Consider the following 13,828-nt stretch of genomic DNA (forward strand, 5'->3'; position numbering starts at 1 on the left):
TGGACTGGGCTGGGATGTATTCTCGGTGTTCAATTGCTCTTGTGTATAAATCTCTTTCTGATACACATATGTATGTCCATGGATTTGTTTCTCTAGTCTACCCAGGCTGACACATGTTGCAAAATTGATTGTGGTGGTGACTGCACAAATCTTCCTAATATGATTAAATCATTTTATGGTAAGGTCTTGGGGGGGGGGGGCGGAACTACTATGAGCCATCTCTTCCTAACTATGAATAAAGAACACAGACAATAACAAGTGTTGGTGGAAACATGGAGTGATTGGAACCCCTTCCTTTCCTTTTTTAAACTGATAAGAACAGATAGTACACTTGATCTTAGCCAAAAGGCCGAAAAGTGATGCCCTTCCTTTTTTTAACAATCATTTTGTTGGGGACTCTTATAGCTCTTATCACAATCCATACATATATCCATTGTGTCAAGCACATTTGTATAAGTTGCCAACATCATTTTCAAAACATTTTCTATTTGAGCCCTTAGTATCAGCTCACTTCCCCCCCACCCATTCTCCCTCCCGCATGCACCCTTAATAATCTATCTTTTTTTTTTCATGTCTTACACCATCTGCTGTCTCCTCTCACTCACCTTCCTGTTGTCAGTCCCCCTGGGAGGAGGTTATGTCAATCATTGTGATCAGTTCCCCTTTTCTCCCCCAACCTTCCCCTTGCCTTCCTGGTATTGCTACTTTCATTGTTGGTCCTGAAGGGTGTATCTGTCCTGGATTTCCTGTGTTGGAAGCTCTTATCTGTACAGTTTACATGCTGTGATCTATCCCGATTTGTAAGGTAGAATTGGGGTCGTGATAGTTGGGGGGAAGAAGTATTAAAGAACTAGAGGAAAGTTGTGTGTTTAGTCAGTGCTATACTGCACCCTGACTGGCTCATCTCCTCCCAGAGACCCTTCTGTAAGGGGATGTGATTGGAACCTTTTTCTACTGTGGTGTGTATAAGTTTATGTAAAACCACCACTGGAGATTCCCTTGCAGAGGGGTCTCGGGGAGGAGATGAGCCAGTCAGGGTGCGATGTAACAACAATGAGAAATACAACTTTCTTCTAGTTCCTAAATGTTTCCTCCCCGCTCCCACTACCATGACTCGAATTCGACCTTGCAAGGCTGGCTAGACCAGAGGAGGTACACTGGTATAGATAGGAACTGAAAATACAGGGAATCCAGGGCGGATGAGCCCTACAGGACCAGTGGTGTGAGTGGCGAAACAGGGAGGGTGGAGGGAGAGTGGGTAGGAAAGAGGGAACCGACTACAAGGGACTGACTATATGTGACCTCCTCCCTGGGGGACGGACAACAGAAAAGTGGGTGAGGGGAGATGTCAGACAGGGCAAGGTATGACAAAATACCAATTTATAAACTATCAAGGGCTCATGAGGGAGGGGGGAGCAGGGAGGGAGGGGGAAAATGAGGCCCTAATGGCGGGGGTTTAAGTGGAGAGAAAATGTTTTGAGAATGAAGTACAAATGCGCTTTACACAATTGATGTGTGTATGGATTGTGATAAGAGTTGTATGAGCCCCTAATAAAATGTTTAAAAAAAATTTCTAGAAACTAAAAAAAAAAAAAAAAGTTTATGTAAAACCGTTTCTCAGAAACAGCTTGCCGCTTCTCAGAAGGTTAGATATACAGTATACTTCTCCATTGAGGCTTTTCTATGATGTATTTTGTTATTTTTTTTTCCTTTCTGTGGTTGTATGTTTTTCTTTATAGGAAATCCAGGATAGGTAAATCTAGAGAGACAGTAATGAATTAAGGGGGAAGTGGGGAGCTGATAACAACCAGTACAAGAAAGAAGAAAACCTTTGAAAATTGCTTGTAGTGATGATTGCACAACTCGTTTCAATATGTCTACACTACCGTATGACCTGTGGATTATATGTCAGTAAAACTGACAGTGCATGGCACCGAGAAGCACAGAGGTCCCTGGTGAACAGCAGCACAGCCCAACGAGCTGTTCTTCGTCCACTGCGGGCAGCCCAGCGCGAATATGGGACAGGTTGCTCATCATCTCCAAGCCTGACTCCAGAAGGAACTCCAGTCTTCAAGCTGTTCGGTAGAACGGAGTCCCTTGTTGGCCCAGGTACAGTCCTTCCTCCCCCAGATGGCCCAGGAGAATGAGAAGCTAAGAAAAGAAAGGCCAGCCGCCCCCAACCCCACCCCTCCCGCTCTTTGGTATGATATTGAAAATATTGATGAGACTTGGAAAATTTATACAAATGGGTGTGGCCTTATTTGAGATGAATCATTCGGGCGCAAACGAAGAGGAGAGTTCAGAAGAGAGTGCTCAGGGTAGCTCTGGGAGCAGCTGGGAATCCGAGGTCAAGGACATAAGCTTCCCTGGCGAAGTCACCATGGTGAACATGAAACTTCCTCATTCCGAAGGTGGCAAAGCAAGATAGAAGTTTTGGACGGTCCCGCAAGTAAAAAGAAGGGGTGACAAGAAGAGTCCGTAAAGCAAACCAGATGCTGTGTGCCTGCTGAACGTGCGCAGAAGGCGGTTCTCGCGGACAGTGTGCATTTGAGGTGTCTGTGGTTGGACATCTGGTGGTGCGAGTGAAACACGAGCTGGCATTCAAGGACCTGGGCAGAGGTAGACCTCGGAGCTGATGTGGGTTTGGGACCAGACCACCGCAATAAATCAAGTCACGTCGTTTTTTTTTAAAACAATAACTGTTTTTAAAAAACTTTTTTTTTTAATAGAAGAAAAGAAAGAGGTAGTGAAGCAGGGAGAGTCTGTAGTCTCTGGTGACCCTTCATTTCGTGAGCGGTCAGCTCCATCTGCTCCATCCAGGGCACCTGGAGGCTGAGATGCTAATGTCAAGACCTGCCTGGGAATTTTCACTACAGAGCCAGGAGTGACAACCCCAATCCCTGGGGAGTAGATTCCCATTTAGAGTCACTGGTTGGGACACTGGCAGAAGTGCCCCCTAGGATTTTCAAGTCTGTAGAGCTTTACCGAAGCGGATTGCTACGTGTTTGTCACGCAGAGCTCCCCACCTAGTGCTGAGCCGCTGGTGCTTGGACTTCGGGTCATCAGGGCTCCCTTAGCGCCACATGGCGGAGGTCAGAAGAGTGAGAGGGAAGGGGTGGGAATGGGGGTACAAAAAAAAAGGTGTAACAGGTAAAATAAAAATAAAAAATCAAAACCAAACCCCAAACTCAGATCTTGACATTGATGAGAGTGGCTGAAAAAGGAGGGAAAGTAAAAAAGCTTCCAAACAACATGACGCCACATGGGGTGACGGATTTGCAGGACGCGCGGCTTGGCCGGGACGGGGCGGGCTGGGGGCGGGGACAGGGCGGGGAAGTCGCCGGCTGACGGAAGCCGGGGGCCAGTGTCGCGGTGCCCCAGGTGGAGTGCGGGTGCGTGGGGAGCAGGCGGCTTCCAGGCCGGCCTTGAACTACGTGAACCTGGGCGCGTTGGAAACGCCGGGTTCCGCTACCCGGAGGTGCCCCGCGGCGAGATTCACGCGGAACCCGGGGGGCTAGAGCCCGGGCACCTCGCCATCGCGGCGAAATTGCTTTCCTTTCTCCGCGCCCCAGGGTGGCGCCCGGGCCGATCGCCAGCAAAGTCGGGCGGGTGGGCGGACCTCCTCGCCGCCCGCGATCGGTGCCGCCAGGATCGCGCTCTCGGGATGTGCGGAGAGCGGCGCGGGGCGCCATCGGAGCGAGCGGGCGCCGGAGCCCGGCAGCCCATGGAGGGCAGGGGCCGTTCCCGAGTGGCGCGGCGCCGGAGCGCTTCCAAGCGGATCTCGCGGAAGGTGGATCCCCGAGGGGATCGGGGCGATGGAAAGAGTGCTGAAGAGCTGGGGTCGCGGGGAGCCGCCGGACACTTCCCGCGCTCCCGCCGCCTGGCCGGACGCGTCCCGGGCCCCCCCGGGGCCCACCTAGCCGGGCTCAAGGTCCCCAAGAAACTGCTCCTGATTCTCCTCCTGCTCGTCTTGCTGGTGAGTCAGAGAAGGGGGGCAGCGGGCAGGCTGCCCAGGCGGGCGGGGCGGACTCCTGGGTTTTCCGGACGTGCTCAGCGGAACGTTAAGGTGACAGAGAAGACACCAGGGTCAGATAGGAGGAGGTAGCGGTGTCTTCCTCCACAGAGATCAGGATTGAGCCCATCAGACACAACCCAGAAAAAAAGACCCGAGGGAACAGTATTGGGAAAACAGAAAAAGACACGGACATTACTTGGAAGTCAGAGGATTGTCAATCTGAAAGGGCTGGTATTTAGACGCGCAAGTCAAGTGGTGGCATTGCAGTGAGTTCCTTCATGTCGCCCCCCCTCCCCAAACCGGTGTGCCCACGTGAGCTCCATAGGAATTTGAATGGCTGTGTGTTGGCTCCAGTTAGATCTGTCCCTCGTGGGAGAGATATACCTCAGTCCTTGGCTTCCCGCGAGAAAGAATTCACGCCTGGGTTGTGATCCCAGTGAGTTTTATGAAAGCTAGAAGCAGTTTTGGGTTCTACAGTAGATGGAACGCGAGCCAGACAGAGTCCCCCACCCGGTTGGCAAGGTTGGCGTGGTCCACGCTGAACTGTGTGAGGAGGGGCTGGGAGCCCATGGAGGTGAACCTCTGATTCTTCAGGGCCCCCTTGCGAGGTGTAGTGGACAATACTGGTCGACTCCATTGGCTGAATGAGATTCACCTGGCTTAGATGGGCCCATCCAGGTGTAATGCCCACCCAGGTGGACCACCCCTTCCTGGCCAGGAGCTGGGACCCAACAGCTCTGCTTAGGCTTACTTATCTGCAATATCACTGAGGAATTCCCGCACTAGCCTAGCTGTCAGGACATATTTGAAAAGGTTTTTGAAATAAAGAGTTGGTGGGCATGGGAAAGGGCAGTCTTTTATCTTGTTGAGAGTCAGCTAAACTTTTTTAACATAAGCTGCTTCTGTTTTACCCTTCATCTTAAAAGAAGTATGTATTCTAAAATATTGTGAAATTATACTTTTAAAGTTGCCAAACCTTTACAAAACACTTTCCCTTGAACTATGTGAAAGGAAACAGCTGCTTTGCTGCTTGTCCTCCCTGAGTAGGAGAATGTGTGCTATCTTGCAACAAGACTGACTGCCTCCTCACACCCTTTCTGTAGGTGTAGAGTCTGGAGCGCAGGACCACCGCCAGAGAGCAGAGGATTGATTTCCATGTAATGAGTTCTGCTGGGTTTCTGACTTGCTTGGTGCCTGTTATCCTGACTGTCCCATTTCTCCCATTTATCATGGGAAATTCCTGTTTGTCATGACATTTTTTTTTCATTGTGCCTTTTCTGCCAATGTGCTTTGGAGACTGCTAATCTTTAGTATAGACTTCATGGGCTCACAGTTAAAGTGGAAATTGCCCCAGGATGAAATATGATTAAATAAAGCCCATTTCCTTTAGATGATTCAGAAGAAGACATTTTGGATTTGGTGTTGATTTAAGATTTTGGAAATGCTATGATTGTGTGAATGTGTCTTGAATGCAACCAAGACATGAATTTTGAGGGATTGAGGAAATGTTATAAATTGAATTGTGCCCCAATCCAACACACACACATACACACACACACACACACACACACACACACACACACTACTTGGTGGGCTGCGAATCTCAAGGCCAGCAGTTTGAAACCACCAGGCGCTCTGAGGAAATAGATGGTGCTCTCGAATCCCGTAAACAGTTAACAGTCTGGGAAACTCACAGGGACTGTTAGGTTTCTGACATAGTTTATCTCCTTTCTTGTATCTCAGCGCTGAAAGAATTCACACGGCAAAAGCACCTTTGTAATCCAAGTATGGGAAGTACAGGCTCAGATAGCACATTGTTATCCCTGGAAAGCATGCAAGGCCCATGGCGGGGTGGGGGAGGGCTGTGGAGAATTCAAGGCTGAAAATGGGCACTTCAGGGGAGCAAGAAAAACCTCATGGAAAATGGCCCTTAAAGAGGAGTCCACAGAACCAAAAGAGTGCCTGAACCAAAACAGAAGGTGATGGAGAGAGTGCAGGCCCTGAGAGGACCTGGAGGTTCCACTCCCCTAACTGTGGGAGAGCACTTGAAAAAGGGTGCAGCCTGCCCTCAAACTGCTGTCAATCCCCTCCTAGCCCCACTTGGGGCCGGGCGTGGTTGAGGGTATTGGGTGAACTCAGTGATTAAGGTCAGGAGCACCTGTGGCATGATGTTGCTGGTGCCTGGTATGTAAACCTAGGTTGCCCTTCACCTGGGCCTAGGTGACTTGTGACTTTGGTCTGAGCATGCCCCGCTTTGGATCTTCCCCATGGGTGTCTACTGTGGGCCTGGGTTTTTTTGCATCCCTTTCCTGTGGCATGGGCGGTTAATTTTGGTTTAGGGTAGACATTCGGTGGAGACAACCCCCTTTATCTCTAGTTTCACTACTTTCACTACTGGGTGAAAGTCAGCATGGACTCTATGACAGTGAGTGAGTGAGCGAGTGAGCAAGTGAGCTTTGGTGTTTAATGTCACCTCCCAGTGTAGCGTCCTTGCTCAGGAGCTGTTGAGTCCCATCAATAACTACTCTGAGCCAACCTTAGGTACACACAACTGAATTTATAATCAGGCTGGTCCAGGAAGACACTCTCACAGTAAGCAGAACTAAATCTCAGTGCTTTGTCCATTGCCAAAATTTACAAAGTTGTTCGACTCAGTTGTTCTCTTAAAACGTTGACATACGGATGGGTGTAGTATTAAATTAAAATTGCACGGGGGAGTGGGGTGCCAGCCCCCACCTGCTGCTAGAACTCACTGGTTCAGTAAGTACAATTGTACGGTTGAGATATGTAAGTATTATATTAAAGTCATCGAGAGCATGAGAGATAGAAGAGATATTACAATGATGCAGTCAGACACATTACATGGTAGCATTGCGCACCTCAGCCCAGCTTGGTGGTCCACGTGGAGAGAGGGGGAAGGGAAGGAGGGCAAGGGAACAAGGGAGAGGGGGAAGAGAGGGGAGTGACCAGGGAGTGAGCAGCAAGGAGGGGAGATCAGAGTCAGAGCCGTCAGAGAGCTCTATATTGCTGACCCATGCCTATATACCTTTTGGGGACATGCCACCCCACTAATTACAGGTAGAGACATACGTCACAGGAAGGGATTACACTATAGGTAACACAGTAATGAGAGAGCGCTCTAGGGGGTGGTCTCTGGGTCTCCATAGGAACCATTATCAGTAGAGTGAAAACTCCGCCTACAGGAGCCTGTCCATAGTCCCCAGAGGCAGGGAGCAGGCCCACCCCTGTGGTGGGATGAGACAGCAGTCTGGCAATTGATTACCCTCAGGGGAGGGAACGCCTGTGTATCTGACTTCCCCCCACAGATGGGGATTCACACAGACAGAAGGAATAAAGAAATGTAACTATGGGAACTATATCACCAGTAGGGTGGGTCTACCACCCTTTTGACAAATGCTAGTTGGCTTTCTTCTGTTTGTAAAGAGCTACCTCTTGCTATTCACACCCTACGAAGTTCAGCAGGCCAGGGGTTGATTAGCATTTGAACACTCTTTGCCCTTCAAAAGACTGCCATACTTGTTAACCAGGGTAGGGGTGACATATAATGGTTTATGACTACTGGTTTATGTTTTATGATCCTCACATTAAGGATACAGGATTTGTTTAGCATACGTCTCAAGTCAACCTCTTTTGAGATATAAAAGAAATTAAACAAGAAAGCAAAAAGAAGTGGAGGAAGAGAGGTGCTAAGCCAGATGAAGATCACACAGGAGCAGAAGCTCAAAAGAATGAAAGACCTTCCTCCAAAATCAATAACACGAAAACCCAACCTGACTGGCACACTGATTTCGACTCCCAGTGCCCCTATAGGACAGGATGGCACTGCCCTTGTGGGTTTCCAAGGCTCTCTGTGGGAGTAAACCTCACTCAAACCCACTGTGCTACCAGGGTTCCCCCTGGCTGGCACCCTGAATTCGCACTGTGGCCTCCTAAACTGTGAGAAAGTAAATTTCTGTTTGTTAAAGCTAACCACGTGTGGCATTTCTGTCTGAGACTGGGTCTGTTTAGAGTTCCTATCTCTATTTGTATTAGGTAGGTAATGCACTTCTATAACTTTGAAAATCTAGAAGAAATGGATAAATTTGTTTTAATAATATTCGATGATATCCTTTTTATAATAGTTGGATCTGTTGTAATGTCTCTAATTTCATTTGCATTTTGGTTGTCGCATCTTCTTATTTTTTTCCTTTGCCAAGTTAGCCAGTTGTTTGTCAATTTTATTGATCCTCTAAAAGAATCAGCCCCTAGTCTTGATGATTCCCTCTGTTGTTTTTCTGCTTCATTTGTCTCTGTTCTGATCTTTATGAATTGCTTACTTCTGGAGGTTTGGGCCTTCTTTTATTCTTCTATTTGCTCAAGTTACTGGATGAAGTCATTGATTTGGGACCTTCTATTTTGATGTATGCATTTTTTCTTGTGCTATACATTTTCCTCTGAGAAATGCTTTTTACTGTATGGCAAAGTTTTTGATATGGTTTGTGTGCCTTAGTCTGGGTAGATTAGAGAAACAAATCCAGGGAGACTCGTGTATTAAAAAGAGCTTTATATACGAGAGCAACTGTACATTAAGAAAACATCCCAGCCCATGCCAGACCAAGTCTACAAGTCCAATATTAGCTCATATCTCTGATACCAGTCTATAAATTCCTCATCAGACTCAAGCAACACATGCAATGACGCCTAATACAGGAAGATCACAGGCCAGTGGGTGGAAAGTCATGTGGATCCAGTGGCAATGGAAGCATTTACAAGCTGATAGGGGTTTCCACATGGCTCCTCCAGCTCCAGGGCTGCAGTGTAGCTCCATGTGTCTTCTCAACAGGAATGTCTCACAGGGAGTGAGCCTGTGTTCCACCTTCAGCGAGCTATTTATCTCCTTAGCGCCTCCAAATGATGTTATCAAGCTGCAACCTGATTGACAGGCTAAACTCCACCCCTTCACTGTTAAATTTATAACAGATTATGTAACTACCACAGCTACCCAAAGATGAAATACCTAGGAATAAAGCTAACTGAATAAACAAAAGACCTGTACAAAGAAAACTACAGAACATTACCACAAGAAACAAAAAGAGACCTACACAAATGGAATATCCTGTGTTTGTGGACAGGAAGACTTAAAATTGTGACAGTGTCGATACTACCTAAAGAAACCTATAAATACATTGCAATTCTGATGCAAATCCCAACATCATTCTTTAAAGAAATGGAAAACAAGCAACTTCATATGGAAAGAGAAGGGGCCCGGGGTAAGTAAAGAACTTCTCAAAAAGAAGGAGGTCTTGCACTACCCACCCTCAAAATCTGTTACACAGCCACAGTAGTCAACACTCCCTGGTACTGATATTGTGATGGACACATAGACCAATGGAACAGGATAGGAAGCCAGAAATACAAGCATCTATCTACAGACAACTGATTTTTTAAACAAAGGGCCCAAAACCATCAGATGGGAAAGGGACACCCTCTTCAACAAATGGTGCTGGAAAAATTGGATTTCCATCTGTAGAAAAATGAAACAGAACCCACACCACACCCCTTGCATAAAAACAAACTGAAGATGGAGTAGAGCCCTAAATGTAAGCCCCAGAGCTGTCAGGATCGTCGATGTGAAAACTGGGACAAAGGTAAAGGCCCTATTGCAGGGCATACATGGAGTACCAGATATAACAGAGGAGGCACACACCGTGGAAGACAAAATAGATGACTTGTTGTTGTTGGTGTTGTTGTTGTTAGGTGCCGTCAAGTTGGTTCCAACCCACAGTAACCCTGTGCACAACTTTAAGGAAACACTGCTCCTGTGCCATCCACACCCTTGCTCCTGTGCCTGAGCCCATTGCTGCAGCCGCTGTGTCCATCCGTCTAGTTGAGGCCTTTCTCTTTTCAATACCCTTCCATGTTGTCAAGCATTATGGCCTCCTCCAGGGACGAGGCTCTCCTGACAAGGTGTCCAAAGTATGCAAGATGAAGTCCTGTCATCGTTGCCTCTCAATAGCACTCTGGGCATACTACTTCCAAGACAGATTATTTGTCTTTTTAGCAGTCCATGGTACATTTAATATTCTTCTCCAGGACCACAATTCAAATGTGTGGTAGTTATGTAATTTCATGTCAACTTGAAGATAGAAAAGTGTAGGAATTGTATTTATGTTAGTCCATGTTGACTAGAGAAAAATTCATAGATACCCATGTGTATAAGAAAGGGCTCTATCTAAAAAGAGCAATTGTATATTGAGTAAACATCCCAGCCCAGTCCAGATCAAGTCCATAAGTCCAATATTAGTCCATATGTCTGATACTAGTTCATAAAATGAGAGCCCATGGATTGGGAAAAAAAAGTCTTTAACAATGACATAACAGACAAAGGATTAATTACTAAAATTTGTAGAATTCTACAACACCTCAATTAGAAAAAACTCACTCAAAATGTGGAGAAATGGCATGCATAGATGATTCACAAAGGATCACACTGTAATGAAAGGCTAGCAAACACAAGAGGAAACACTCATGGTCACTAGTCATCTGTAGATGCAAATCAAAACCACAGTGAGATGTCATCTTATACCTACCACAATAGCTCAATTCAAAAAAACAGCCAACCACAAGTGCCGGAGATGATGTACAGAAATTGGAACTCTCATACACTGTTGGTGGGCTTGTAAACTTGTACAACCATTGTGGAAAGACATATGGTGATACCTAAAACAACTATTAATAGAAATACCATAGAACCCAGCAATAACTCTACTGGGCATATGCCAAACACAAGAAGCTTGCCATAGTCCAAATGCCCATCACTAGAAGAACGGATTAAAAAAACCTCTGTTACATAGCCACAATGGAATAACATACGTTCCTGAAAAACAGCGATGAAACCATGCAACACCTCTCGACGGGAGGACCTGGACAGCATCAGGCGGAGTGAAGCTAGTTACTCAGGAAAGGAGAAATGTTGTGTGAGTCCACTAGTACAAGGATAAATACTAGGAGGAAGGCAGGCTTCTGTTCCCAGGTCATGCACTCTGCTAACCCCGTCAGCATGCAACATGGTAGAGAGACTGCGTAGGGTCCATCAAACAAACATCATCCACTCTAACTGTATCTCTTAAAACCACTCTCACTGCATCAGGGTCAGTTTTTCAAGATCACGGGAGAGGGAAATGACCATTCAGTTGTGTGCTAAGGTCAACCCAAATGAACTGACATGTCTGTCAGGTGATAGCGGACCTTACTGGGAATTCGAGTCAAGGTGCGGGCACAGAAACATTCGCATCTCAGAGAAGGCAATGGACATTGGGAAAAATGCTTACCAATACTTATATAGCAGTCAAGGGGAGAACAGGCCTGGCACTATGCTCCTAATTAGACATTTTTTACCTACTTGGTGACCCCAGCCATGTGCTCTATAGATTTTGGGGACTTCAGACTGTTCTTTCGAGGCTTCCAGCATCCATCATAGGCCACAGCAAAAGGGCTTGATGTGGAAACCCCACTAAGTGAATTGGGCTCTTCTCACCCGTAGCCCTTTGGCTCGTGGTGGAAACTCCGTCCTGTGAGGAGAAGCAGCTGACTGCTGTCCCGAGGTTCAGAACTGGTGCCAGTATTCATGGTTCAGATCTCTTGTCTTGAGAGTGCACATGGAATGGTGGCCCGGGACAACCATGTCCTTACTATTTTAATGCCCTCCTTGCTTTATTATGATATGTTTCTATCTGTCAGGTGTGATTCTGACACTGTCAATGAACATTATTGAAAGTTTTGCCTTGGGCCCAACCCCCATTGTTTGTTTAAATAGTGCCCAGTCTCTTATGAGTTTGATCTGAACAAGTCAATTATTCATGTTTGTTTGTATACTTGTATTATTTCACTTTCTAGACTGGTTTTTGAATTCTATAATATTGGCTAAACTAATGTCACTATTAATAGAATTAACATAGGCCCCAGATGATTGATAATGCTCTAAAATAAAATGCTGACAATGATGTCTCTAAGGTAAACAGAGATACATATAAAGCATAGACATATGAATGGATTTGGGTTTCACACTTAATTGTGGCCCCAATCTAAGAACAATTAGTTCTTATTATATAACTCTGCTTGATGCTTACCCACATGAAGAGATCACTGTAGCAAAATATGATGAAGAAACTATATCATGCCTGGCTATCAGAATAAGTAGCATCTGGGGCCTTAAAGGCTTGTCTTCAAACAAGTAGCCATCTAAGTAGGCATCAACTAAGCCACAGGGAAAAACACCAGCCTGTATGATCCAAGGATTGGAAATAATATAATACAAATTCAAAGGAGGGAAGGATACCGGAGAAATTGACATTGTGAACACCTTGTCGGAGCCTGTCGACGAGTCCAACAGTCCTGAAAGGGGGAGCGAGGATTAAGGGAAAAAAAGAGAGACAGAAAGTATTGGGAGGGCAACAGTGAATACTGAAGCCCCGAGTTTATTCTACATCTTCCTGTTATACATGCAGAAACAACCCGGGGTTATATTTTTCTCAGTGTTAAGCAAGCACACTGGATACACATCAACAACTCTGTTTTTCCAAACCAAGCATCCTTGAGAAAATTAACCATCCTGATTTCCCAGAACTCACATACGTCCTTGTTCTTTTTCTTAGTCTCAATGTGAAGCCGCAGAAGCAAACAGCAGATACTGACACCTGGGTCATGAGACTTCTCAGCCGTTTCAAGGCTGAGTCTTAATGGCCTTCAACAACACCTGGTTAGTGGAAGGCTACGGGCGAAAGTGGAAGTCCAGAATCCATTTGCAGGTCCACACATAGATTACACCTCCAGTGAATCCCCTCTGACCATAGTCGAGGGATACTAATAACTTTGTTATCAGACAGAGAGCATTGTAAAGCTGATTATGATAGATTCAGTCAGGTGAAAATGTAATACCTTATTTAACATCCCTTTTGACTCTTTTAAAGGTTGTTTCAGTATTTAAAAAGGGAAGGGGAAATCCGTGTGCGTGAAGGTCCGGGGAATTCCCTCTATGGACCAGGATGTGACTTGCCTTGCTATCATGCAGAGTGCATTGGGAAATGGATTATGGCAGATGTAGTTAGATTATATTTTAACCCTTTATCATTTAATCTCCTTTTGGACCCATTTTGAGGTTGTTCTAGTGTTTGAGATTTTCTGCTTTCTTTAGATTGGGGCTTTTCTCTGCTTTATTTTGTTGTTGTTGTTGTTAGTTGTGGGCGGCTATTTTGCATGTTTTCTGTATATGAAATCCAGGATAGGTACGTCTATAAAGACAGTAACTGGATTAATGGTTTCTTGGGGGCATGGCATGGCAGGGTAAGGGGCAATGGGGAGCCAAAGACAATTAGTACAAGAAAGAAGAAAATGCCTAAAATTGATTGCAAACTCTTCTTGATATGATTTAACTCTTGTATGATACATGCTTTTGTGCCAATAAAACCATTTAGAAATGTTTTTAAAGTTGTAAAACTCTGGAGGGAGTTGCTGCTTACTCAATGATGTATACGCACTACTGTTGATAAGATTCTGCTCTATTAGCTTATGGGTGAATTCTTAGTTAGCTACCCAAACTGTCCAGATTTGGGGAGATGATTGAAATCAGTAGTAAATCTGTGCATACTTGCTTATATTGTGTGATTTCAGGCCTAACATAGCCTGCCTGGTACCAAATACTAATACAGTGAACCCTCGTTTATCGCAGTTAATCGGTTCTAGACCCTACCGTGATAAATGAAATTCCGCGAAGTAGGATTCCTTATTTGTAAATCAAATATTTTTGTAGTTAGA

The 13,828-nt window shown here is 45.7% G+C and overlaps 1 protein-coding gene and 2 pseudogenes across 1 annotated transcript in view; 2 read left to right on the forward strand and 1 right to left on the reverse strand.

The window, feature by feature from the left end:
* Positions 1 to 256: 256 nt before the first annotated feature.
* Positions 257 to 361, reverse strand: LOC115868429 (annotated as a pseudogene).
* Positions 362 to 1,927: 1,566 nt separating this feature from the next.
* LOC123521314 lies at positions 1,928 to 2,466 on the forward strand (annotated as a pseudogene).
* A 796-nt stretch (positions 2,467 to 3,262) lies between these two features.
* Positions 3,263 to 13,828, forward strand: part of LOC105979053 (tumor necrosis factor receptor superfamily member 10B) — a 42,234-nt gene continuing 31,668 nt past the window's right edge. Inside the window, exons 1-2 of the mRNA XM_045286846.1 lie at positions 3,263 to 3,267; positions 3,382 to 3,976. Of these exons, the coding sequence (XP_045142781.1) occupies positions 3,263 to 3,267; positions 3,382 to 3,976 (600 nt within the window). The remainder of the gene's footprint in view (positions 3,268 to 3,381; positions 3,977 to 13,828) is intronic.

Source organism: Echinops telfairi, unplaced genomic scaffold, assembly GCF_000313985.2.
Source record: "Echinops telfairi isolate 266 unplaced genomic scaffold, ASM31398v2 ScPeMD7_9;HRSCAF=40, whole genome shotgun sequence".
Classification (NCBI taxonomy): domain Eukaryota; kingdom Metazoa; phylum Chordata; class Mammalia; order Afrosoricida; family Tenrecidae; genus Echinops; species Echinops telfairi.